Source organism: Pocillopora verrucosa, chromosome 5 (genome assembly GCF_036669915.1).
Source record: "Pocillopora verrucosa isolate sample1 chromosome 5, ASM3666991v2, whole genome shotgun sequence".
Lineage (NCBI taxonomy): Eukaryota > Metazoa > Cnidaria > Anthozoa > Scleractinia > Pocilloporidae > Pocillopora > Pocillopora verrucosa.
This window is the reverse complement of record NC_089316.1, coordinates 1653513-1678897: the sequence shown is the minus strand read 5'-3', so window position 1 is coordinate 1678897 and position 25385 is coordinate 1653513. Positions and strand designations below refer to the sequence as shown.

The 25385-nt window shown below is 38.9% G+C and overlaps 1 protein-coding gene across 2 annotated transcripts; it reads right to left on the bottom strand.

Moving 5' to 3' along the window:
• Window positions 1-977: 977 nt before the first annotated feature.
• On the bottom strand, window positions 978-18720 carry LOC131781561 (fibropellin-1-like). 2 transcript variants are annotated; one of them, XM_066167401.1, is made up of 8 exons: window positions 18467-18720; window positions 17336-17586; window positions 16168-16282; window positions 15514-15627; window positions 4974-5377; window positions 4334-4448; window positions 3727-3840; window positions 978-2600 (listed from the first exon to the last, which is right to left on the bottom strand). In XM_066167401.1, the coding sequence occupies exons 1-8, from the start codon at window positions 18531-18533 to the stop codon at window positions 2230-2232; spliced, it is 1551 nt and encodes a 516-aa protein (XP_066023498.1). In that variant the 5' UTR covers window positions 18534-18720; the 3' UTR covers window positions 978-2229. The 2 variants fall into 2 exon arrangements, with proteins under 2 accessions (XP_066023498.1, XP_066023499.1); XM_066167402.1 differs by lacking the exons at window positions 15514-15627; window positions 16168-16282; window positions 17336-17586; window positions 18467-18720 and adding exons at window positions 6546-6659; window positions 11226-11277; window positions 11668-12113.
• Between the last annotated feature and the right edge of the window lie 6665 nt (window positions 18721-25385).

The window sequence follows — 25385 nt, the reverse complement described above, 5'->3', positions numbered from 1 at the left end:
TGTTTTGGAAGAGGATGACGGAGACTTAAATAGCATTTTGCAAACCTCTTTGTTAATACTAATACTAATACTAATACTAATAATAATAATAATAATGATAATATGATAACAATAATAAATAATGGGATTTTAGCAGTGGACATTCCACGAGGTGGCTCTTGTTTCCACTGTCTCCACTGGAATTTGGAGTGTTTGTTCTTGAGGAGGGAAGGAAACTGGAAGACCCGAAGGAAAACCCTCGGGGCAAAGAAAAGAACCAACATTAAACTCAACCCACATGTCAAATATAAATTTACCATTATTTTTTTTAGTCACAACACGACACTCATGATTTATTAAAGAACGCAACTCAATTTTGGCTCACGTCAACCCATCCGGCCACACACACGTCAGCTTTATTATGGTTTTCAATGGGATTGTGAGTCAGAGCAATACCCCGAAGGTCATGTCATAAAAGTCATTATTTTTCTTCAGTGGCTCACTTCAGTTTAGCAAATTTGATCAAACTGACCCTTTTTTTTGCTGGTCACAACAGTTCGACAGCCGCCTATTTGTATGCCACCCATTAAACGCTTTGTTTGCTTATGTTCTTGTGAAAACTCATAAGCCGATTTCAAACTCCTAGCAACTTTTGCATTTAACAAGAAATTGGAATAGAAATAGCACGTGTCCTCAAAGCAGGTGTAATACATTCTCTGTAAATTTTGGTCAAATCGACTTTAAAGGGTTACAGACATGTTCAAATTATTCTCAGGCATTTTTTTTTTCGGTTAGCATTCGGTGTAGAAAGGACAAGTCAAAGAGGGCGCCAAGTGAAGATAAATTAAATTTATTTCACACACTTTATAGAAATCTACTCTAAAGAACTATCACCTACAGTTGACAGAAGTAACTAATTAAAGCAAGTGCAATACATGCTGAAAGAATAACATTTCTCATGAAGATTAATCTTTTTATCACGCAAAGCCTTGATCGAGCCCTCTAAATATTTCACATATAAAAAGTTTTATACATGAATAATTAAATACCGTCAGAGTAGTTTCCTGTTGCCCTACCTATAGTTTTATTTATCTTTAGTCAGATCGAAACCGCAAGCCATCTATCGCGAGCCATCACGCGCTCGCACGCACTTATTTCTACTTATCACGCACGAGAGCGCAGTTTGCGTGAGGTTCATTCAATTCAACATTCTGGGCTAAGATTTAAAATTAGAAGAGAAGAGAGAAAATATAGCTCTGATTCAAATTATCGAGCGTAAACCGTTCTATCCAGCTTTTTTGTTTTGTTTTCAGGAATGAGTTAGGGCCTTGAAATTTTAACCAGCAGCAGTTAAAAGTCTAAGACGGCCGTTTAAGATAGCCAACTCTAAGTGAGGATTTTATATCCACAAATTAAATGTCATCTAAGTCACTGCGCAAGTAGAACCCTGAAAAATTTCAGTTTTTGACTGAATGTTTTGAACTCATATTCACTGTTGTTGAAAGCCAAAGACTGCAACGGGGAAACACGATATGTTATGTAAGATGGAACGGCTTTACTCAACCGGAATAAAACAGTTCTATAAAATACCTATAAACACTTTATCTTCCCCATCCGTTTTAAGAGACCCCGATCCATTTGTAAGCCGATCTCACGCTCGCTATGATCTTTTTCGTTGACTATAACAGGACTTTATGTGACAAATAGCTCGAGGCCTCAAGGCAGCTGTGATACTTTCTCTGCAAGTTTTCGTCAAATTTGGATATATGTAAATAAGTCCAACTTTTTAAAGAAGGGCTTTCATTGAGAACAACTCTAGGATCTCTAGCGACAGGGAAAGTCAAAGACACTGCAAAGTTAAGATAGATGCACTTAATTAAACGTATTACAAAACTTTTACCCTCAAGAACAATCACTTAGTGTTAGCATCAAAATTACATCGTCTTTCATCATATACTGATTGAAGTGGTTGCTAACTGAAGAAACCAAAGTAAATATAATAACCTGCTGAGAGAACATTATTTTTCATAAATTTTACTGGTATAATTCTGCAAAGTCTTGATCAGGCCTCCCTTATGTTCTAAATGAAAATTCTTAAAAAAGGACGAACTGTTTTAAAGCTGTGTTTTATTAAAGTTGTGTTTCATTAGTTCGCCTTTAGTTCTCTTTAACGGTAGGTTAAACAAACGACTACAGATCAAGGTATAATGATATACAGTATCCTTAAAAACAAGATTTGTGTTTCAGCCTCTAGCTTTTTCCACAGTACCGGCTGGCACAAACTTGGATCGGTTTCAGTCTGTATACAAAGAAAGAGCTGCAATTCCGTACGTTGATCATAATGTTGTGGTGACAACATTTAGCAAATCCACTAAAACAAACTTTTCTGGAAACAACTCCTTCATCAACTGTTGGGTGTGCTCCGTCCATCCAACCCGGCAAGTTCGTTCCACAACTTAGGCCACCTGGAATGCATTGTGTAGCTATGCTTGTTCCAGCCCCCGCCGAGAATCTGTACCAGTCTTCTGTCAAATTTTTATCACATTTTTGGTCACCGCGACCAAAATCGTTGTGTCGATCGGAGTCATTCAGAATCTTGTACTGATTGCATTCTGAGGGAGCTAAAAATGAAAATGTATTGGAATACTCAAGCATGTGGCTTTGTCAAAAGCGAAATGTTCTGATATCTCATAAAAGATGGCGAAAGCGAGGACATGGGCACCAAAACAATTTTTTGGGGGGATGGGGGTGGGGAGAATTTGAAAAAAGATGGGTTCATATTTCCTTCAGATTCAGAGTCGCTCAAAACCTAGAACTGATGACGTTTTGAGATACTTGAACATTTAGGGTCCTTCGAAACATTCATGCACCTGATGATATCAGGAAAGTAACGTTTTAAACAACTGCTTCGTAGACGGCACTGGGGAATAATTGTGCCAGAGGACAACAACAATATATCTGTTATTCCATTACTGCGTCAATTTATCAAATAAATTCATGAGGACGCGCGCAAAGTATGCAACTTTTATAGACGGTATTACATTGTCGAACAGGGCAAAAATACAGAGCAACAAACTTTGATTTTTCTTTTCCGCGTTTGTTAGGCTTGATCTGTGAATAAACGAACTTGTACGCGCGACAGATCTTTTAGTTGGTCACATAGAACACTTTAATGGTTTCGTCCGTGTTGTTTCGTCTTTCGTGTACTCCTTCTGCGATCGATACGATACACAGATAAGGCCGTAGGATGTATTTCGCAAACTCAAATTAAAATATTAAAAAGTGAAATAATAGTGGAGTCATATATCCTTAAATCGATGGTTTAACATATAACACGAGAGGACATTTTGCTCGTTTCGCGTATTTTTCTACACAACTTTACATAAAATACTACTCAACTCTTAAAACATCCGCGCGTACTTTAAGTTAAACCATTGAATAAGGTGTATTTATAAAAAGTCAAAGGAGTTATTCTATTTTTTTAATTGAATATACATTCAGACAATGCAAACACTATTTACCCTTGATCTCACGTCTAACAAAGAGCATGCGCTAAAATTGGTCGAAAGGACACTTAACATTTCCGAAAGCTTTATTTTCGGCCGGTCATCCAAGTTAGGGCTCCAAATAAGTACAGAAGATCTCCTGCTGCTAATCCTAACCCTAAACCTTTACCCTAAACCAATATGAAAAACTATTTCAAAATATTCCGTTCGCTCTTAAAGAACGAACCTAAGAATCACCAACCTGTATCACACAGAGTTCCAAGGTACCCCTCAGGGCAGTCACACTTGAATCCATTGACAAGATCTCGGCATGATCCTCCATTGTGACACGGATTAGCGCTGCAATCGTCTATATCTGCAATTCCAATTGTGATTGGCTTAGCTGAGCATGATTCGCTACCTTACGCGTCGCTCCAATATTTTGTTGGGGAATAAACACTACATGAAATGTTCAATTACTCGCAAGACAAGGGACCTGAGAGGGTTCAAGGACTTTTAAGAACAAGAAAAACTCGTTATATGGGACTAGTTATTGCAATATACCCCCAGTGACTTCAGAAACGGGTCTAATCAAAATTTGCCAGGAGATTATTTTCTTTGTTGGTTTTTTTTTTTTTTCTGGCAGTTATTGGTTTCTGTAGTGTCGCAGCTGACTATGGAATTAGGAACTATTCGTGCTCTCTCTTACGTCCTTGAGCTCTTGAGCTACAAGTGACAAATTCTTAGTTTTGTTAGATGTCAAAACATCGAAATGAAAGACTGATCAAAATTGAGCCAAAATAGTCATAGGCTGAAGAGGATAACTTGGATTTCAGATGGTGTTATCCAGTTCCTTTCAAATATCTTACCTGTTTCGCATTTTAACCCAGTAAAGCCTGCAGCACAAAGGCAGCGGTACCCGTGTGGTAAAAACCCGGATTGACATGTCCCACCATTCATACAAGGCGTGGTTCCACATGAGTTCTGGGAAATGATAAATGGAAAAAACCATTCAAATCAGACGGAAGGAGACAGGAGGATTATGGGAAAGTACGAAAAGAATCTATGAACGTAATTCTTTCTGGAATGATAAAAGGTTAAGGTTTGCGAACTTTAGCTCATAGTTGCCATAGCTTTTCTCAGTTTCCCTCGAATGAAGCGACATGAAGAACTGCAGCTCTTCATCGAAATATGCTGATCTGATAGTTTTTAATCATTCATGTTCCTGGGTGGAGAGAGACATTGTAATAGTAATGTGTCTTGCCCAAGAATATGACAACATAATTGGGGCCAGGGCGTGAATCATTCGACATGTGCTGATTGCAGTGTCCGCATCAACGAGGAACTATAATATTGAACCGCTCTAATGAGACATCATTTAGTCCTTTATAAAATTATATATGGTCCGACTGCTATGACTTTGTATCTGTTTCCTTCATTGAAGGGAATTTTGTGTTGAAGTGACATCAATTCTAGCCCTGAAACTGTCCTTTGAATAAAGCGACAAACCTTTATAGAGGGGGGCTTCATTGATTGTTCTATTGTTCTTTTTCCACAGTACCGGCTGGCACAAACTTGGATCGGTTTCAGTCTGTATACAAAGAAAGAGCTGCAATTCCGTACGTTGATCATAATGTTGTGGTGACAACATTTAGCAAATCCACTAAAACAAACTTTTCTGGAAACAACTCCTTCATCAACTGTTGGGTGTGCTCCGTCCATCCAACCCGGCAAGTTCGTTCCACAACTTAGGCCACCTGGAATGCATTGTGTAGCTATGCTTGTTCCAGCCCCCGCCGAGAATCTGTACCAGTCTTCTGTCAAATTTTTATCACATTTTTGGTCACCGCGACCAAAATCGTTGTGTCGATCGGAGTCATTCAGAATCTTGTACTGATTGCATTCTGAGGCAGCTAAAAATGAAAATGTATCGGAATACTCAAGCATATGGCTTTATCAAAGGCAAAATGTTCTGATATATTATAAAATATGGTGGAAGCTCGGACATTGGGGGGGGGGGGTGGGGGGAAGGGGGGAGAGAGAAAATTTGCAAAAAGATGGGTTCATATTTCCTTTAGATTCAGAGTCATTCAAAACCTTGTATCGATGACGTTCGGAGATACTTGAACATTGAATGTCCTTAGAAACATTCATGCAACTGATGATATCAGGAGTGTAACGCTTTAAACAGCTGCCTCGTAAACAGCACTGGGGAATAATTGTGCCAGAGGAAAATAACAATAAAGACAACAATATATCTGTGAATGCACTCATTATTCCATTACGGCGTCAATTCACCAAATACGTTCATGAGGACGCGCGCAAAATATGCCACGGTAATAAACGGTATTACAATGTAGAACAGGGCAAAAATACAGAGCAACAAAGTAATCCCAAGAAACGATCCAAACTTTGATTTTTTTTTTTTTTGCGTTATTTAGGCTTGACTTGTAAAGAACCGAACTTTTACGAGCGAAAGATATTTTCGTTGGTCACATAGAACTCTTAAATGGTTTCATCCGTGTTGTTCTCGTCTTTCGTGAACTCCTTATGTGATCGATACGATGCACAGATAAGGCCGTCCGATATATTTCGCAATCTAAAATCAAAATAGCGAAATAATAGTGAGACAATAAATCATTTATTCAATGGTTTCAGATATAACACGAGCGGACATTTTCTTCATTGCTCGTATTTTCCACACAACTACTTCATAAAATACTACGCAACTCGAAAAATATCGACGCGTACTCCGAATTAAACCATCGAATAAGGCGTATTTATAAAAAGTCAAAGAAGTTATTCTATTTTCTTTTTATGGAACATACATTCAGACAATAATGACACTATTTACCCTCGATCCCACGGGTAACATAGAGCATGCGCTAAAAATGGTCGAAGGAACACTTAACGTTTCCGAAAGCTTTATTTTTGGCCGGTCATCCAAGTTAAGGGGTCAAATATGTACAGAGGATCGGCCCCGCTGCTAATCCTAACCCTAGAGTCTTTTACGTATGAACATGAAGAACTATTTCAAAATATTCCGTTCGCTCTTAAAGAACGAACGTAAGAATCACTAACCTATATCACACAGAGTTCCAAGGAACCCCCTAGGGCAGTCACACTTGAATCCATTGACAAGATCTCGGCATGATCCTCCATTGTAACAAGGATTAGGACTGCATTCGTTTATATCTGCAATTCCAATTGTGATTGGCTTAGCTAAGCATGATTCAGTACCTTGCGTGTCGCTCCAATGTTTTGTTTGGGGAATCAATATGTGCTGCATGGGACGTTTAATTACTCGCGAGACAAGAGTGGTTGCTTTAAAAACAAGAAAAACTCGCGACGTAGGATTGTTATTTTAAGGTAGCCCAGTGACTTCAGAAACGGGAGTAATCTTTGTAATGTGGAGAACGAACACGAAAGTAATAAAAAATAAACGGCCATCACGAGCACATCACCTGCTCTCTATTTAATCCCAGAATTCCCTACATTAAATGACACGCATGACGTAGTGTGATGCTAGTGTCACACGACACTACATTCCTGTTTTCCTTTAGCCAAAGAATTCGTACACAAAATTGTAGACAACACATCTGTCACAATAGTAAGACAAAAGAAAAAACAGCCCTCAAATTAAGACTGAAACGACTGAAAGTTACGGAGTACTGTTTCTTCTTAATAAGGAATGTTCGTAAGTCTTTCTTAGTAAGACATGTCTGAAATTAGAAATGTTCAACAGCAATGCTCGTAATCAACGTAAGTATTGAACAATATCTGATCAAATCTCTTGAATAAGTCTCTTCGTAGGCTTGGGCAATCGGGTAGACCTTCGAAGCACGACTTCAGTTGAGGTCTCGGCACAATCGGTAGGGTCAATAGGCCCAGGGTCTGCAAACTTCTGACACGAGGTAGGTGCAGAAGACAGGGGACTGGTTTTCCATGTCAACATCAATAGAAGATTCCTCAAGCGAAATAACGGTGTGACGGGTTCACCAGTCATAAACCTCTTGAAGTGTGATGAATTCCGAGTCACTTTCGAGTTAGGACCTTCTACTGTTAACATGCTTTGATTCTTGTCAGTGACAATAAGTGGAGTGGGGTGATAAGGTGTTGACAGCTTTCCTCGCCTTGGCTGTTTCACTAAAACAGTGTCTCCAACTTGGATGTCACATTCTCTGATAGCTCCCTTAGATTCAGCGCGACACTTCATCTTCAACTTCTGATGGGTATCTTGTTCACGCAAAGCTACAGGATCATACCCAAGTCTGTAGGCATCACTACAGGGCATGGTAGCTTGACCCTGATTGGTCGTCCAAAAAGGGAAGTAGCTGGGGCAACAACAGTAGTACTATGAGGGGTGGCACAGTAGTTGCGGAGAAACTGATACATTTGTTGCTTCCTGTTTGTAGTGGTGCGAAGTACCTTTCCAAAACACCTCATGAACCTTTCAACTTCGCCATTTGCCTCTGGCCATAAGGGGGTGACGTTTCGGAATTCAAAACCAAGATAGTCAGCAAATTGTGCAAACTCATGCCCATTGAAGGAACGACCGTTGTCAGTTTTCACGACTTCAGGAACACCATAGGCAACAAATGTGCGGTCCAGCTTGGGAATCACAGCTTTAGCAGCAGTTGAATGCACAATCTCAATATTAGGGAACCTAGAGTAGTCATCTATCACGACAAGAACATAGAGCCCAGCCACTTTGCAGAAGTCGATGCTGACTTGGTGCCAGGGACTACAAGGTAACTGAGTCATTTTCAGAGTTTCATTTCATTTCGCGGGAAGGTTTCGGTGTAGCAATGTGACATTTTTAACAATTGAATCAACAACACTGTCCATTCTGGGAAACCAAATCTTTGAAGGTTACAGGCTACTTGTCTTAACTATTCCTTGGTGGCCCTCATGAACTAATTCTACCATTCGCTTCTGATGAACTTCAGGTATCACCATGCGGTTTCCACGGAGCACAATTTTCCCATCCACTGAGATCAGTTCATTACGAACTTTAGCAAAGATTTTGAGAGTGCTTGTGTCGACAGTTGTCGATCCTTGCTGAGGCTTGTGAAGTCGGGCTATTGAAGATTTGCAGCAGGGGTTTGTTGTCTGTCAACACTTTGAAGTGGCTTCCAAGTAAGCACATACGGAAATGATGGCAACCCCAAGCAATGGCCAAGGCTTTACGCCCTATCTAGTGCGCTTCTCCACACTTGAATGAGCTTTGCTGCCATATGAATTGACTTTACCATCCTGAGTTAAGACAGCACCCAATCCGACAGGGCTAGCATCCACTAGTAGGACTGTTTTCTTTCGCGGGTCAAAATAAGCCATGACGTCGTCAGATGTAGGACTGTTTTTGAGCCTGTCGACAACTGTTTGATGGACCTCTCTCATTTGAATAAAACTGTTGTGAGTGAGCTCACGTAAGGGGGGCAACGACGTTTGAATAATCACGAATAAAGCGAGACATATAATTGGTCATGCCTGACAGACTACGAACGTCGATCACAGAAGAAAGTGGATCTGCTTTCTGAGTTGCTTCTATCTTTGCGGGATCAGGAGACATTCCTCTACCCCTGAAGACCAGTCCAAAAAAGTTGATATCTTTGCGCAGACTTAAGTTTAATTTCTTATCGCGAGTCAGCACTGCATGGAGGGTCTTGTGTTCCCTTCTGTTTACAACCTAAATTATGACATCATCACTGATTTTTTTCCCATTGGGAATTTCACTAATAGCTGAGGCAATCACATCTTGAAACATTTCTGCAGCAGCATTGATTCCAAAACTGAGGCGTTTGTATCTAAACAAACCAATGGGGATAAAAAATGTGCTGATATATCGTGAGTCAGGATGCAGGGGTAGCTGGAGTTAACCTTGGTTCAAATCCAATCAAGAATTGGCATAGGATATCGCACTCAGCATATGGCTTTGTTGGCTTCCCTCATATCTACACACAGTCAAACACTACCAGGTTGTTTGGGCTTTGGGACAAGAACAACTGGGGAGACCCATGATGTTGGTCCCACAGCAGGTTCAATGATGTCTTCTTTGAGAAAGGACTTCACACAAACTTCCAGGTTCTTTCTTTGACGGTAAGGGATTCTTCTGTGTGACTGATGTACCGGCTTTACACTTTCATTGATGTATAGCTTAATTTAAACATTATTCATTTTTCCAAGGCCAGCGAACAGGCTGGGGTGCCTTATGAAAATGTTTTTCTCCACTGAGACGGCATTAGCAGTGCGAAGTAGGAACCCAGAGTTGACTGCACTGCACTTAGACTCCACTAAAGCAAAGAACTTGCCTGAAACGTGGAACGGATCACTGGAGTTGTAAACATACACCCTAGTATCACAAGACTTCAGTTTCACATTACACACCTTCGAAGCACTCAAGCTCAGAATGTTTTCACTCGCTCCAGGGTCAACTAGGAAATTGCGCTTGAAACCATTGACCTTTAGTGAGACAAACGGAGCACTAACCTTATCGACGGGCGTTTCTACCCTAGACCCGTACCCGTCATCAGAACTCGACGGCGTTTCACGTGGCATAGATCTTCTTCTCTTTGGTGGAGATCGGCTGTGACTTGACGACTTTGTACGACAACACTTCGCGTAGTAACCATATTCGTGACGAACACCACCGTGACTTGCGATTTCAAGCAAGTCAACCTTTCTTCTGATCGTGTGGCCAGCTTTCACTGCATTTGTAGCACGAACGTTTCTTCTGAGGAGTTACTGGCGGCTGAGGTAACACAGAATTGGCACTTTCCAAAGGTTCAATGTCCTTCGGCTGTTTTTCGGACACGTCGAGCGCTCTTGCTTCATCTAAAAATGCATCGAGTGTCATCGTCCCATCTGTTGATGCTTTATGGCGCAAACGTTGGGACGAACAAGATTGAGTGTTAGTTAGCAAACTCACATGTAGATGCCAGTTGATGTAAACGAGAGTGATAAGCATTCATCGATTCACCATGGATTCTGTTTGGCTTGCCGAAAATTGTAAATATCATACTCGACATTCTTTTTGGGGTCGAAGTACTCGGTGAGTTTCTCTTTCGCCGTTTCAAAATCAGCTCCGCTCTTCGGCAAAGTTTCGAAGATGTCACACACCTCTTCTTCAGCATAATAAAGTAAAAAAGGGCTTTGCCTCGTTTTGTCCTTGATGTCAGCAGCAACAAAACAGATTTTCGAGCCGCTTGATCCATCGTTGAGCGATTGCACCATCTGCGTGTATATCGAAGGAATCGAAGCTTGGAAGACAAGAAGCCATCACAAAGACTGCGGAGATTGACCTGAAACGACGGGCCGTCTCGTTGCCAATGAAATGTGGAGAACGAACACGAAAGTAATTAACAGTAAACGGCCGTTACAAGCATATGGTCTGCTCTCTATTTTAATCCCAGAATTCCCTTGTTTAAATTACATGCATGACGTAAAATGACGTTCGTGTCACACGACACTACAATCTAAATATACTTGGAGATGGACAGATGCTCCTTTTCCACCTGTCCACGTTAAAAAGGAGCGTTTTAAAACGGTGCGTTTTCAAAAGAATCCACTTTTGAAACCTCTTTCGAAAGTCCCCGTTTATATCAAAGTATTAAGGCGTCGAATTATGGATGACTGGCGAAAACACGTCAAAAAGAATGCGTTTTCAAACAAAAACGCAATAGTGTGGCGCGGGCCAAGATTTACCACGGTCTCTCTAATTATATGAAATAGTTATTTGTACAAACTGAAAATGTGAGTTACCGTATTCACATAAAGGTCCAGTGAGGCCTGCAGCACAACGAAGGTGATGTCCCTGACGGGTAAAATACAAATGAAAATTGGATCGTTAATTCACAACTTTAAGTCTGTAGCTGAAAACATCATAAACGAAATATGATCTTCCCGCCTAACAATTGTGTGTTTCTGAAATGAAACCCTGCAGAAGTGAAAACATGTAAAGGTTACGATTTTAAAATTTAGACTAAAACACGTGAAGAGAAACCAAGTTTAAAGATTGAAAGGGATAGACTTAGGATTCTTAGTAAACCGTCGAATACTTTAAAAAAAAAAAACAATATGCAAAAAACCTCCCTCTGTCAAGTATTCATGGCAGCCATTTCCAGAAACATTACAAAAATTGATAAAAGGAAAACTTTCCAGCTTCTGATACGTTATGCAAGGCTTAAATTAAAGACCTATGTACCTTCACGAGCAAAGAGAATGTCACCCCTTTTTCATCATCAAGGTTTGTATTCTGATCGACGTATCCATGTTTGTTTAGTTCGCAAGTTCCTTTCTTGTTCACCTCGGATAGCTCTCTGAAGTTTGTTGAAGTACACCACGAGTTTCTGAGGCACCAATGATTGCATGACATAAAACTGGGAGATTGAAACTGTTTAACGACATGACCATTAAGCCGAGTATTTTCTCGCGTCTTAAAGAGAGCCGAATTAGTAGAAGTGGCGTGTTTTGGAAACATTATTCCTAGAACAAGGATCAAAAAGACATTTTTCGCTGCACCCATTACTCGACGAACACGCACAAAGTCAATCGTGACTTAGAGTAAAACTCAAGAATCCTTTTTCTTCCTTCCTAAGCAAAACTCAAGTTAAAATGCGAGGGGGCAATTCGTCGATTCCTGCTAACAGGTGTTCACCATCCTACGTCTGGGAAAATTAAGAGAGACATTTGACCACATAGAGGCGTTTTAATTACAATATCCTTGACATGTACTATTTTCAAATGAATAATTAAGTTTATTCATTCCACGTTTAAATTTTGTATTCAGCTTCTTGTCGTCAAGCAGCGCTATTGTGTTTCAATTACAGTAAATGTTTTTCTCGTCAAGTGCATTTCACCAAGAGACTCGAGAAAGCAAGAAGGAATGAAAGCAAGAACCAACAACAAACTCAACCCACATGTCTAATATCACTTTACCATTATTTGTGCTGGTCAAAACACGAGACTCATGATTTATTTAAGAACGCAACTCATTTTTGGCTCAAGTCAACCCATCCGGCTCCATACACGTCAGCTTTATTACGGTTTTCAATGGGATTGTGAGTCAGAGCAATGCCCCAAGGACCATATCATAATAGTCATTATTTTTCTTCTGTGGCTCACTTCAGTTTAGCAAATTTAATCAAACTGACCCTTTGTTTTGCTGGTAGAAAACAACAGTTCGACAGCCAGCTCTTTGCATGTCACCCGTTAAATGCCTTTCTTTGTTCATGTCTTCTTGTGAAATAGCCATCCACTGAGAAAATATGTAAATATGTCAACGTTATTGAATAATTGGAATTGTAGCTTCAAAACCATCCTACATAACAGACTCCTGCTACATGCATAAGCCGATTTCAAACTCTTGGCAACTTTAATTATCACCACTAATCGGCGTTACCACCAGCGCCTTTGTTTTGGCATCTTAACTCCGCCCACGCTCCTTTAAATCGTGACGATGGCGGTTTGCTTCCTGACGCCTATTTACACCTCGTCAGAAAAAAAGGCCGCTAATTAGTGATCATATAAAAAGGACCTCTTGTTGCAGCGTTTAGATCACCCCTGATGAAGGCACTAGACAGGAGTGTCGAAACGTTGGGTCTATGAATTGTAACTTCTTCGGTTACATTCATTAAATCTGCAAACCAGAGTGGCATCAAACTATGTCTTGGAAACTTTTTTGCATTTAACAAGAAATTGGAATAGAAATGGCACGTTTCCTCAAAGCAGGTGTGATACATTCTCTGTAAATTTTGGTCAAATCGACTTTAAAGGGTCACAGACATTTTTAAATTATTCTCAGGGATTTTTTTGATAAGCATTCGGTATAGAAAGGACAAGTCAAAGAGGGCGCCAAGTGAAGAGAGATGAAATTTATTTCACACACTTTATAGAACTCTACCCTAAAGAACTATCACTTACAGTTGACAGAAGTAACTAATTGAAGCAAGTGCAATACATGCTGAAAGAATGACATTTCTCTTAAAGACTACTCTTTTTAGCATGCAGAGCCTTGATCAAGCCATCTAAATATGCCAAATATAAAAAGTTTTCAATATAAATAATTAAATACCGTCAGAGGAGTTTCCTGTTGCCCTACCTATTAGTTTTATTTATCTTTAGTCAAGTCGAAACCGCGCGCCATCGATCGCGAGCCATCACGCTTCGCACGCACTTATTTCTACTTATCACGCACGAGAGTGCAGTTTTGCGTGAGGTTCATTCCATTGAACATTCTGGGCTAAGAATAAAGAAATGGGAAGAGAGAGGAGAACATACAGCTCTGATTCAAATTATCAAGCGTAAACCGTTCTCTCCCTTTTTTTTTTTTTTTTTTTTGTTTTTGTTGTTTTCAGGAATGAGTTAGGGCCTAAATGAGTTAGGGCCTAGGTTAGAACTAAATGAAAATTCTTAAAAAAGGACGAACTGTTTTAAAGTTAAGTTTCATTCTTGACGTGCTTGTGACATCTGAATTAGTTCAACGGCAGGTTAAACAAACGACTAAAGATCAAGGTATAATGATATACAGTATACTCGAAAAACAAGATTTGTGTTTCAGCCTTTAACTTCTTCCACAGTACCGGCTGGCACAAACTTGGACCGGTTTCAGTCTGTATACAAAGAAAGAGCTGCAATTCCGTACGTTGATCATAATGTGGTGGTGACAACATTTTTTATAGCCACTAAAACAAACTTTTCTAGAAACGACTCCTTCATCAACTGTTGGGTGTGCTCCGTCCATCCACCCTGGCAAGTCCGTTCCACATTTATGGTGCGGTAGGCAGTGAGTAGGTATACTCGTTCCTGCGCCCGCCGAGAATCTGTACCAGTCTTCTGTCAAATTTCTATCACATTTTTTGCCGCGACCAACATCGCTGCGTCGATCGGAGTCATTCAGAATCTTGTACTGATTGCATTCTGAGGGAGCTAAAAATGAAAATGTATTGGAATACTCAAGCATGTGGCTTTATCAAAAGCGAAATGTTCTGATATATTATAAAAGATGGTGGAGGCGAGGACATTGGCAAAGAAAACATTTTTGGGCGGGGAGGGGGTGGAGGGAATTTGAAAAAAGATGGGTTCATATTTCCTCATATTCAGAGTCGCTCAAAACCTTGTACTGATGACGTTCTGAGATACTTGAACATTAAAGGTCCTTCGAAACATCCACGCATCTAATGATATGAGGAGTGTAAAAATTTAAACAACTGCCTTGGGGAATAATTGTGCCAAAGGACGACAACAGTAAAGACAACAACATATTTGTTATTCCATTACTGCATCAATTAACCAAATAAATTCAAGAGGACGTGCACAAAATATGCCACGGTACACAACGGTATTATATTGTAGAACAAGGCAAAAATACAGAGCAACACACGTTGATTTTTCTTTCTTGCGTTTGTTAGGCTTGACTTGTAAAGAAATAAACTTTTACGCGCGACAAATTTTTTAGTTGGTCACATAGAACACTTAAATGGTTTCATTCGAGTTGTTTTCGTCTTTTGCGTACTCCCTATGCGATCGATACAATGTAGAGATAAAGCTGTAGGATGTAATTCGCAAACTCCAATCAAAATATTAAAACGTGAAATAATAGTGGAATCATATATCCCTAATTCGATAGTTTAACATATAACACGAGCGGACATTTTGCTCATTGTTCATATTTTTCTACACAACTTCTACGTAAAATACTACACAATTCGAAAAACATCCACGCGTACTCTGAACTAAACCATCGAATAAGGTGTATTTATAAAAAGTCAAAGGAGTTATTCTATTTTTTTTAATTGAATATACATTTAGACAATACTGACACTATTTACCCTCGATCTCACGTGTAACATAGAGCATGCGCCAAAATGATCGAAAGGACACTTAACGTTTCGAAAGCTTTATTTTCGGCCGGTCATCCTAGTTTAGGGGTCAAATAAGTACAGAAGATCCCCTGCCGCGAATCGTAACTCTGAGCCTTTACGTACGAACATGAAGAACTATTTCAAAATATTCCATTCGCTCTTCAAGAACAAACCTAAGAATTACCAACCTATATCACACAGAGTTCCAAGGTACCCCTCAGGGCAGTCACACTTGAATCCATTGACAAGATCTCGGCATGATCCTCCATTGTGACACGGATTAGCGCTGCAATCGTCTACATCTGCAATTCCAATTGTGATTGGCTTAGCTAAGCATGATTCGCTACCTCACGTGTCGCTTTAATATTTTGTTGGGAAATAAACACTACATGAAATGTTCAATTACTCGCAAGACAAGGGACCTAAGAGGGTTCAAGGACTTTTAAGAACAAGAAAAACTCGTTATATGGGATTAGTTATTGCAAGATACCCCCAGTGACAGTGAAACGGGTGTAATCAAAATTTACCTGGAGATGGATTTTAGAATGAATGAGGCCGAGGGGCGATTAGTCTTTTGACTTCATTCACTTTTGCTGCAAGAAATTACTTTCTTTCTCCTTTTTTTTGCAGTTATTGTTTTCTGTACTGTCGCAGCTGACTATGGAATTAGGAACTATTCCTGCTCTCTCTTACTTCCTTGAGCTCTTGAGGTACAAGTTACAAATTCTTAGTTTTGTTAGAAGTTTTGAAAGACTGATCAAAAATGAGCTAAAATAGTCATGGGCTGAAGAGGATAACTTGGATTTCAGATGGCGTTATCCAGTTCCTTTCAAATATCTTACTTGTTTCGCATTTTAACCCAGTAAAGCCTGCAGCACAAAGGCAGTGGTATCCGTGTGGTAAAAACCCGGATTGACATGTCCCACCATTCATACAAGGCCTGGTTCCACATGAGTTCTGGGAAATGATAAATGGAAAAAGAAAAACTCAAATCAGACTGAAGTAGACAGGAGGATTAAAGGAGAGTACGAAAAGAATCTATGAACGTAATTCTTTCTGGAATGATAAGAGGTTAAGGTTTGTGAGCTTTAGCTCATAATTGCCATAGCTTTTCTCAGTTTCCCTTGAATGAAGCGACATGAAGAACTGCAGCTCTTCATCGGAATATGCTGATCTGATAGTGTTTAATCATTCATATTCCTGGGTGGAGAGAGACATTGTAACAGTAATGTGTCTTGCCCAAGAATATGAAAACATAATTGGGCCAGGGCGTGAATCATCCGACATGTGCTGATTGCAGTGTTCGCAACAATGAGGAACTACAATATTGAACCGCTCTAATGAGACATCATTTAGTACCTTTATAAAATTATATATGGTCCGACTGCTAAGACTTTGTATCTGTTTCCTTCATTGAAGGGAAACTTGTGTTGAAGTGACATCAATTCTAGCCCTGAAACTGTTCTTTGAATAAAGCGACAAACCTTCATAGAGAGGGGGGCTTCTTTGATTGTTCTATGAGAGGGTCCCAATGGGGTGGTGGCATTTATGGCTAACGATAAAAATTTTGGCCATTTTACCGCTAACGGTTAATAACTTCCATTGTTACACATGAAACGTATTATGAAAACTCTTATTGGACGACAGCATACATTCAATTTGCAATGACGAATGAAAATGACATGATAACTTAATGTCTGCAGCAGAAATTAGGTTATCATTTCGATTTCAAAGGCTGCCTTGCTTCTAAGCCCCTCGTCCGTGTGGTGTTCTCACACTTATAACAAACCCAGAGAGAAGTGTTTTCTTTTTCAGATTGTTTAAAAAAATGTATAATAGAACAATTATTTCAACAGTTAAAGTTTCTTTACGACTAACGATTAGAATTTGTCAATATTTACGCCTATTTTTAAGGCTAAACTTTTTGGCCGCTTTACGGCTAACGGTTATCCCTATAGAGATCCTTTTCTGGGTAAAAAAATTGTAAAATTATAGGAACCTTTTATATACCTCAGCTCCACGGTAAATGAAATTCTCTCTCGGCTTTAAATCATCCGGATGTTGTATGTCTGTCGAATTGTTTAATTCACAGACTTCATCTCCTGCTACTCTCTTTCCAAAGTTGTACGATACGCATGCGTTCTCCAGATAACACTGAACTCTGCACGAATGCTCCGAGTTTAAGGCAATTGTTCTCATAACGTGTTTTTCCAGCGCTGAGCCATCTTTGGCATCCAAAAACTTCAGTATTCGGCAATTATCTGCAATAAAAAAATATGTTTTGAAATTAAGACACCGATAAGACCTCGCTATCAATCATTTAACGGTTGGTTGTTTCGTCTTGTTATAAATTACAACAGTATGTTATTTCAGAAATCTGGGAGAAAAAACGGACTGAGAAAATACATCGGCCGAGGTACGCGCTGAGGACAGACGCCACACTTAAGCAAATTATCTCCGAAAGCCATCAGGGCAATTTAATTTTGAGAAACTGCTTTCATGATGAAAACTGGAGTTCGATTTATTGACATTTGAAAGGACCAAAATTACCATGAGAATGACGTTCATTAACAAATAAGCTAAAACAATTAAGCAGGCCCGACCCGCTGATTTAACCACCACTTATAAATAAATAAATCGAAGACGAAATAAATCCATACTTTTAATATGTGGAAATTCGAATTGGGAAAAAAAATTCCTTTTTTTAAGCCTTAATCTCTTATTATATAATTTATGTCAATAATTCACGCGATCTCGAATTATTTTATGAAAGCGTCATGACAAACCAACCGTCCTTCACAAGAACAGATAAAATGTAAATTCCGCTTCAGCTAGTTAAGATATGACAAATCATTCCCGCATTATTTACGGAAGAAGATGGAAGCTCTCCAAAGAGGCAGGGAGGTGTTTACTAACTCACTTTATCGTGTGTATTTTTAACAGACGTAGGGGTAAGCACGAACACCATACTCAACACAATTGTATAATTTTCTCAATAATAATAAAAAGGATTTTATTTTTTGGTCACTCGGCAAAACATTGATCGTTTAAATTTTTCTTTATGAAAAGAGGACCAAACGTACCGAACAAATCTTTAACTTAGTGAAATATTTCGCTGACACAATCTATTTTTAAACTCACCTTCCGAAAGAACCACATAAATTGCAATCGTGAATAAAAAAAAAATGTTGGTCAGTTGTTCCACCATAAGGAAAGATATCACTCCAAGTATCAACAATAAAACTGTTTTACACAGTTCCTCGTTGGTCTAAATTCTTTCTTGGCAAAATACGAGCAGAACAGTTTTCCTCTCCAATTTACGTCCCTTTGCACTCATTGAAGATATGCTGTGATGAAAACAGGTCTTTGTGATTAGAGAAACTTGGTTAGAAATGATGTCACGTTTTCCTTGTTTTAACGTAAATCGATGTTTGTTATCCTGGTGGGAGTTTCGCAGTTGAATGGCAGCTCACGACATTGTCATCACAAATGTCACAAAATTATATTAAAGCCATTAAATAACTTTTGGAGGTTAATCTATTCGAAGCTGAACGGATAAAAGACAACAATCACCTCTTCTCGGCGAAAATTGTGGGTGAAATAATAGTCGAAAGAACCTGCATTTAGTGGCGCCGTATTAAGCAGTCATTTGTCAAAGTCCCAAATACGTTTCCTCTTAATCACAGTAATAATTTTCACCTAAGGCAGTCGCAGTCACCCTTTACAAAGCTAAGTCCTGTTTTTATCGTCCTCCACCTGTATTTAACGGTTACTGAAAGCGGGACTGTTCCAATAAAACTAAGAATAATCTTTCCAGTAATTTTGAATCCACGTTTCTCTCCCAAAATCAAAATAAGTAGTATTCTCGAGCGAAATTCTGTATATAAGTGGTCAGTGATGCATTTAGCGGTCAATCCGCCATTCACCGTGGGCGACCGCCTAATACAGGCTCGACTGTAAAAAATTTTAACCAGGAAAACTAGCTCAATAAATTGAAATGATACATACATTCTGAAGAGCTCGCTCTGAGAACCCCAAGCCCCAACAGAACAAAGCTACGTGTAGAGTAATGTTTAAGGATTTTTATCTCAGGGTAATTTTGTAATATCAACTAAGTTAATAGCATAAATTGGCTACCGTAAAGAGTTTAGCCCTTCGTCAAAGCGAATGGAGGAATTGTGGATTTTTTTTCAAATCGGCTCTTATACCTCTAGCTGGTTTTTCTTTTTCATTATTTAAGATAACTTCCCTCCCTAATCAGCCCATCAGCCCCTATCAATCTTCAATAATAGGTCCTCTTATACCCTTCCCTTAAGAAAATGAAAACTATCACATAAAACGCGTTAAGATAATATTCCTATAAGGATGCTACGCAAATGGTTACACCGTAAAATTTTTGTTCAATATTCAGATACATACAAATTATATATTATACAACAAATGCATACTGTGTACGGTATTCACTGCAGCTAGTCTATAATTGAAAGAAATATATATCTGACTTCAATTCTATTTTCAAAATATACGTTAATTAAACAACCCCCACCATCGGATCACGTTTTCGTCTAACTTCCTAGCGGGAAGGTTTTCAGAGCGTTTACGACAGATAAGGATAAATTGAGTCACAATTCTATTTAGCAAAGTTGATAAACACAGAGTTCAAACGTCTGTGAATTTGCGAACGTAGTATCCATCATGCTTTTAGGCCGTTGGAACCTAGTGGCATCGATAAAAGCCAGCTGCCAGCGGTCTACCGCTACCCTCTAACCGCCCTCTGATCTGTTGAGCCTGCGAGCATACCCATCTCTTACACCATTGGCAGCCGCTCGTGGAAAAAGTTATTGAAATCGAAGAGAACTAAGTTGTCTCACAGGAGTTACAGAAAACCGCACAAATTAGTCGCAGTGTTTCAAAAGCATATAATACTAAAGGTCAAAACAAAATAGTAAATCGAAATAGTATCCGTAATTGGATAATCTTTGTGTTGGAAAACACCTCAATTTTTCCTTTGTATACTTCTAAACATTTCTTTTGAAAGTTTTAGTTTTATTTCGTACCTTGGCGCAAAATAGGTCGTTCGGGGGGGGAACTAGGATTCAGAGTTCGTATCTTCCTGGGTAAGAGACATGAAGCCTATTCTTCGTTAAAATCTATAAACGTTTAAACTCTCTTACCTATAAGAAATCGCCTGTTTAAACCGCTACAATTTGCCGCAATGTTTGAAATTTCATCGCCCTTCTTCTTTTGGCACGAATCGTTTTGCACTGACACTATTTCTCTGATTAAATAAAGGCTATTAATTCTTTCGTTCCCGCCAGGATGACCAAAACGGAAATTCTCTTAACAATAACAATACCTTTTCAAGCAGAAAGGTGACGTGAAGATTTAATTTCATCAAAAGAGAGATACCGTTTGATTTAACTTCAAATTCTTTGAACTTAACTGAAAAGAAACGTTTTGCAAGTGGTAAGGAGAATTTGGGTGTTGAACGTGAAGGGCGCATGCGTCCGTAGAAATCTGGGTTGCGAAAGAATGACTGCAATTAACAGCATTTATCAATGAAACCGGCAAAGCGCTTTAGATGATAAATCATTTTAAAAGCATTTAACCCTGACCTTTGGCTACAAACAGATATTCTTACACTCATTTTGGGAATTTTCCAGCAAAATCAGTGTTAAACATGTTGGCTTAAGTCCATTAATAAGAGATTTGTTGTAAAAACTGTATTTGAAAAATCTACACCTTTAATGATTGGGACATCGGTAGTAAAAGCTTAGGTTGTTTGTATATCTACATCAGACAAAGCCAGTTGTTTGAAATTTAATTGAAATGAAAACTGCTTTGTTAAATTCCGCTAACTTTTATGGCCGCTATACACGAAAGTTCACAGTGCGGCTTTCATTGTAAGTAAAGATGCGAAATACAAGTCAAGCAACCTTTGAAAATTGTCAACAGTTTGTGGATTGAAAACAGTTTACGAAACAAATTTCGTTCGTTTAACTGATGACATCACATCACTTTAAGTAAAAGAGAGGTATTTCCTTAACTACTTTGCTGCATTGTTAATTGGCAGAAATATGTTACTTATCTCTGTATACGTTATTTATCTAACAGATTAAATATGTCACTTTGCCCTAAGGTAATTTCACTTGAAAACTGACGTAGAAGAGGGTTTTGTTAAATGCATGCAGGCAATCAATTATACTACCCGTAATTAACCAGCTGTGTAAATAGTAAATTAGGGTTGTACGTGACTGTAAAATGTGAATGGTGATAAGCAACATTGTTTAAAAATGGGCTTCAGCAAGACCGCCTCCTCACAGAAGCGTCGAACTACAGCTAATCGGTATGCGTAGGTAAATGAGTCTGCTCTTTCACAGTCACGTCTCAACTTATTTACTCTCGTGGAGTTTCAAAGAGTTTACTTAGGTTCTACTAAATCAAAACCACCAGAATATTCTCGAATGACATCACTGAGCCCCTCGATTTGTGAACTAATTGGACAATTTAAGCGTCGTTCCAGCTTAATTGGAATTTACGCGTCATTGGCGAGCTCTCCTTTTCAGACAGCTGGAAGTAAAGGTCGTAAAGAAATTATCTTTGTGGATCAAAGAAAAATTTTGCGGAAAAAAGCCTATACAAATTTAGGCTTACAGCAAGATACGAACCAGTGCCTCTCGGTAACAGATTGTGCACTCACGTCGAGCCTGGATGTTTTTCGGGCCTTTTCTCTACAGTTACTTTAATTGCTGCGAAGATCTTTCCTTGACTTCGCGGGTCGAACATCAATTATTTCATTTAACTAAGAGTGTTAGGTTTATTATCTTTTGGAAAAAAGCCTTTGTAATTTTCCTCCTATGAAGACGTTTCACGAATGGGTATTTTGTTCTCAATTCTTTCAGTAATAATATTTATGACTGACGCGACAATCCAGACTCCCCGGCGCTTAGAGGTCGTCCAATTTGGTTCATCGTTCGCATTGTCTCAGAGCAGCGTGACTAAGCAACACCCTTTCCTTTCTTAAATTTTGTTTACCTATAAGAAAAACAGACAAATTTAAGGATCCCGTTAATCAATATAAAAATTCAATCTGCATATCAAAACTTATCTTTAGAGTGCTTTTCGACTGAGGGTCGTAAAACCAAAAGCGAAGTAATCTCCACGATCGATCAAAAGAAAGGATGATATCGAATGATACCTATAAGAATCAATGAGAACTCACAGCAAAAAACCAATTAAACTGCGCATGCCTAAAGCGCGGGAAAAACGCGGGCCACCAAATCTTGATTGGTTTTAGTTTTGTAAATCGGTTGAGAAATGGCGCGAATTTTCTAGACCAATGCAATCTCGGATTACTTTGGACATTTTAACTGTGACAAGTTCACTATGGAAATAATTTGTCATGGAAAAAAATAGCCTCTCAGCTGTTGTATCATTAGCTGAGGTTATATGTCAATAGCACTTATCAAGAAAATTTTCTTAGGTAAATTTTCATTTCCGTTTTGTTCAGCTTCTCTTGATGAGTGCTCTTGTCAAGACCTTTGCACTTAAAAAATTGTCTGGTCGGTTTTGAAACTATGGAACTCACATAAAAGGAGTTTTTGTCATGGAAATTAGATCCGATAAATGCGCTTAGTTTAATATTTCTTATAAAATAAACCATTTCGTAGTTGCCGCTGCTGATTTTGTGATTTTGAGGTCTGTAAGCTTTAGCTGATTCGTGCTCATGGTGTGAGAAGAGAAACGCACTGCGTGACCCTTTACACCGTAATATCAGTATTAATATTCCCCATGCTGTTCTCTATACATTTCCTAAGGTGCTGACAAGGAGAATTTGTTTAACAATCAAGAGCTTCTTTGGTTGGTGGTCATTTCCTTTATTCTCATGACCTCAATATTTGATTCAGAAGGATAGTGGAATGAGAAATTAGTTGCTAGTACCTCACAGGCGTTAAAGGGTTAGAGAATGCAAGCGAACACTCAGCATTTCTGCCCAGACATGTTCAACGTTGGATCACTGTGACCTTCAGCTCTTTCATTTACCCTTGTCAACAAACCTATGAGAGAGGAGACTAAAATCGGACAATCCTAACTGAAAAAATGGAATGAAAAAGATCAGTTAAGCCGATCATTTTGTTTTCCCCTAACCTACTATGAGTTTAAAACCAGCGCGGCTAATTTGAGCAAGCACAGGGTACATAAAACTTCAACGCAATACTTCTTAAATGATTGGAGAAATAAGCCATTTAGGCAGATAGAAAGGTGACAGGTGGCTGTGATACTTAATTGAAGCTAGACCTATTAAAATTCCTTCCCGACACCAACTGCCAAGTAATTTTTTTGAGTGTCTGGTTCAACACTTAATGTATCTTTGATGAGACCGACCTGTTGCATGGCGTTAGTCTTTTTTTCTTTTATCTTTTCACTGCCAGGAGTGTCCAAAAAGAAACTTTCTTCCGACAGCATTCGTATATTTTCATAAGAAAATGATAAGAAGTAAGACAGCTATCATAAAGAAAATATTGTGGATTCAGCACCAAATTCTTAGAGTTTAAATTGTAAAAATGTGTCACAACAAGAGAATGTAAAGTTTATGTTATCTTAGTCACAAACAATGCAGAGAAGCGACATTTAAATCGTGAGAGTGAAAAGATCATATATCGCAATGAAAGCAAATAATATCGTGCTAAGATACATGTGTGGCGAAAAGGGAATTTGGAAATAAATTTTGAGCAACCTCTGGGCTAAAGTGCGGAAGCAGCGCTTCGCAGTGCAAGGTCCAGTAAAACAAAGAACAGTAGTTCCAGCTTATGTAGACTCCTACGTGTTATGGAACTAAAACGCAATTTGAACCTTTTGTTTCCCAGTCCGACAATGTATTGTCCAAGTAATGCAAGGAGCTTGTCTCAAACTGGGAACAGATTCGCTTCGATGCTGAAAAATTCACTCAAGGACAAAAATTGCCATGGTAACGGAAAAAGCTTCTTGAAGTGTCTCATAACCTTGGGGTTGTGTAACCTTACTATTTGTCTATAGTCACGTTCAGGGCGGTGCTAATTGAGTGAGGAAATAATTTTAAAACGTATAGCACGCGTGTGAACGCAGGCGTCACATTGTCAACATGGTTTTAGCTCAGTTACATGACTCTGTAATGTTATATTCAATAACATAAGAAAGCAGTCTTGGATAGCCTTGTCAATAAAATCGTATTACCTCATTGTCTCTCCACTTCGTGGCAATGAAATCCGGCCGGCTTTTTGGACTTAACTTTTGACACGGTTCTTGCACAGGGCATGAACGAGCGCACGATTCGCTCAACTACCACGTCAGTAAAGTTTCTCTGAATGAAACTGCGAACCAATTAGGTATGGAAAGAACACTTCACTTCAACAAAGGAAAATTTGTTTTCTATTAAAGAGAGGAGGGGAGAAGGCGTCATTGTGAATTCTGAAGGTTCAGGGTTAGATACAGATATTAGGTATCACGTTTTAGAGACACAAGCCCTCCGGCACCGACATTAAATATTCTTACTATTAATATTACCATCATGTTTTTCATCGGTACGGTTAAGCCCTCACGTATACACAAATACATAACTTGCTGCGCTTTTAACCAAATACAAATGAAAAAATTAACCCTGAATTCTCTCCGTCTTAGCTTTAATCAATATAGAAAAATAATGATCATAAAAAGGTGTTCTGTCCACAACGACACCAGACGCTTCCACATTGTGGCAAGAATGGATTGTAAAAGCTAAGCGGCAGACTTGAAGTTAAATTCTTCTCGAGTGTCAAAACGTGATTTGAATCTATGTTGCGCACTATGCAATCCCTTAGCAATGGATTCAACACCTGCCATGATAATTTAGGTACTTCAACGCAGAAGAGTATTAAATGTCTAAGGAACCAAAATGCTGAGAGGTACATAATCCTTATTGCGGTCTATCTGTCTACATTGTATAAGATTGATTTACGCGTAATCACCTGTGCTCTGACTACAGTCAATGATGATTCATTTTCATCGTAGAACTAACTCGCGTATTTTAAAAAACATAAGTCAG

Bases quoted from the DNA above. Each gene is read 5' to 3' on its own strand.
- LOC131781561 (XM_066167401.1), bottom strand. From the start codon at position 18,533: ATGGTGGAACAACTGACCAACATTTTTTTTTTATTCACGATTGCAATT. The intron at 15,628-16,167 runs GTAAGATATTTG...TTGGAATTGCAG, and splicing joins TGGGTTAAAATGCGAAACAA to ATGTAGACGATTGCAGCGCT. The intron at 5,378-15,513 runs GTTGGTAATTCT...TTTCATTTTTAG, and splicing joins TGGAACTCTGTGTGATATAG to CTGCCTCAGAATGCAATCAG.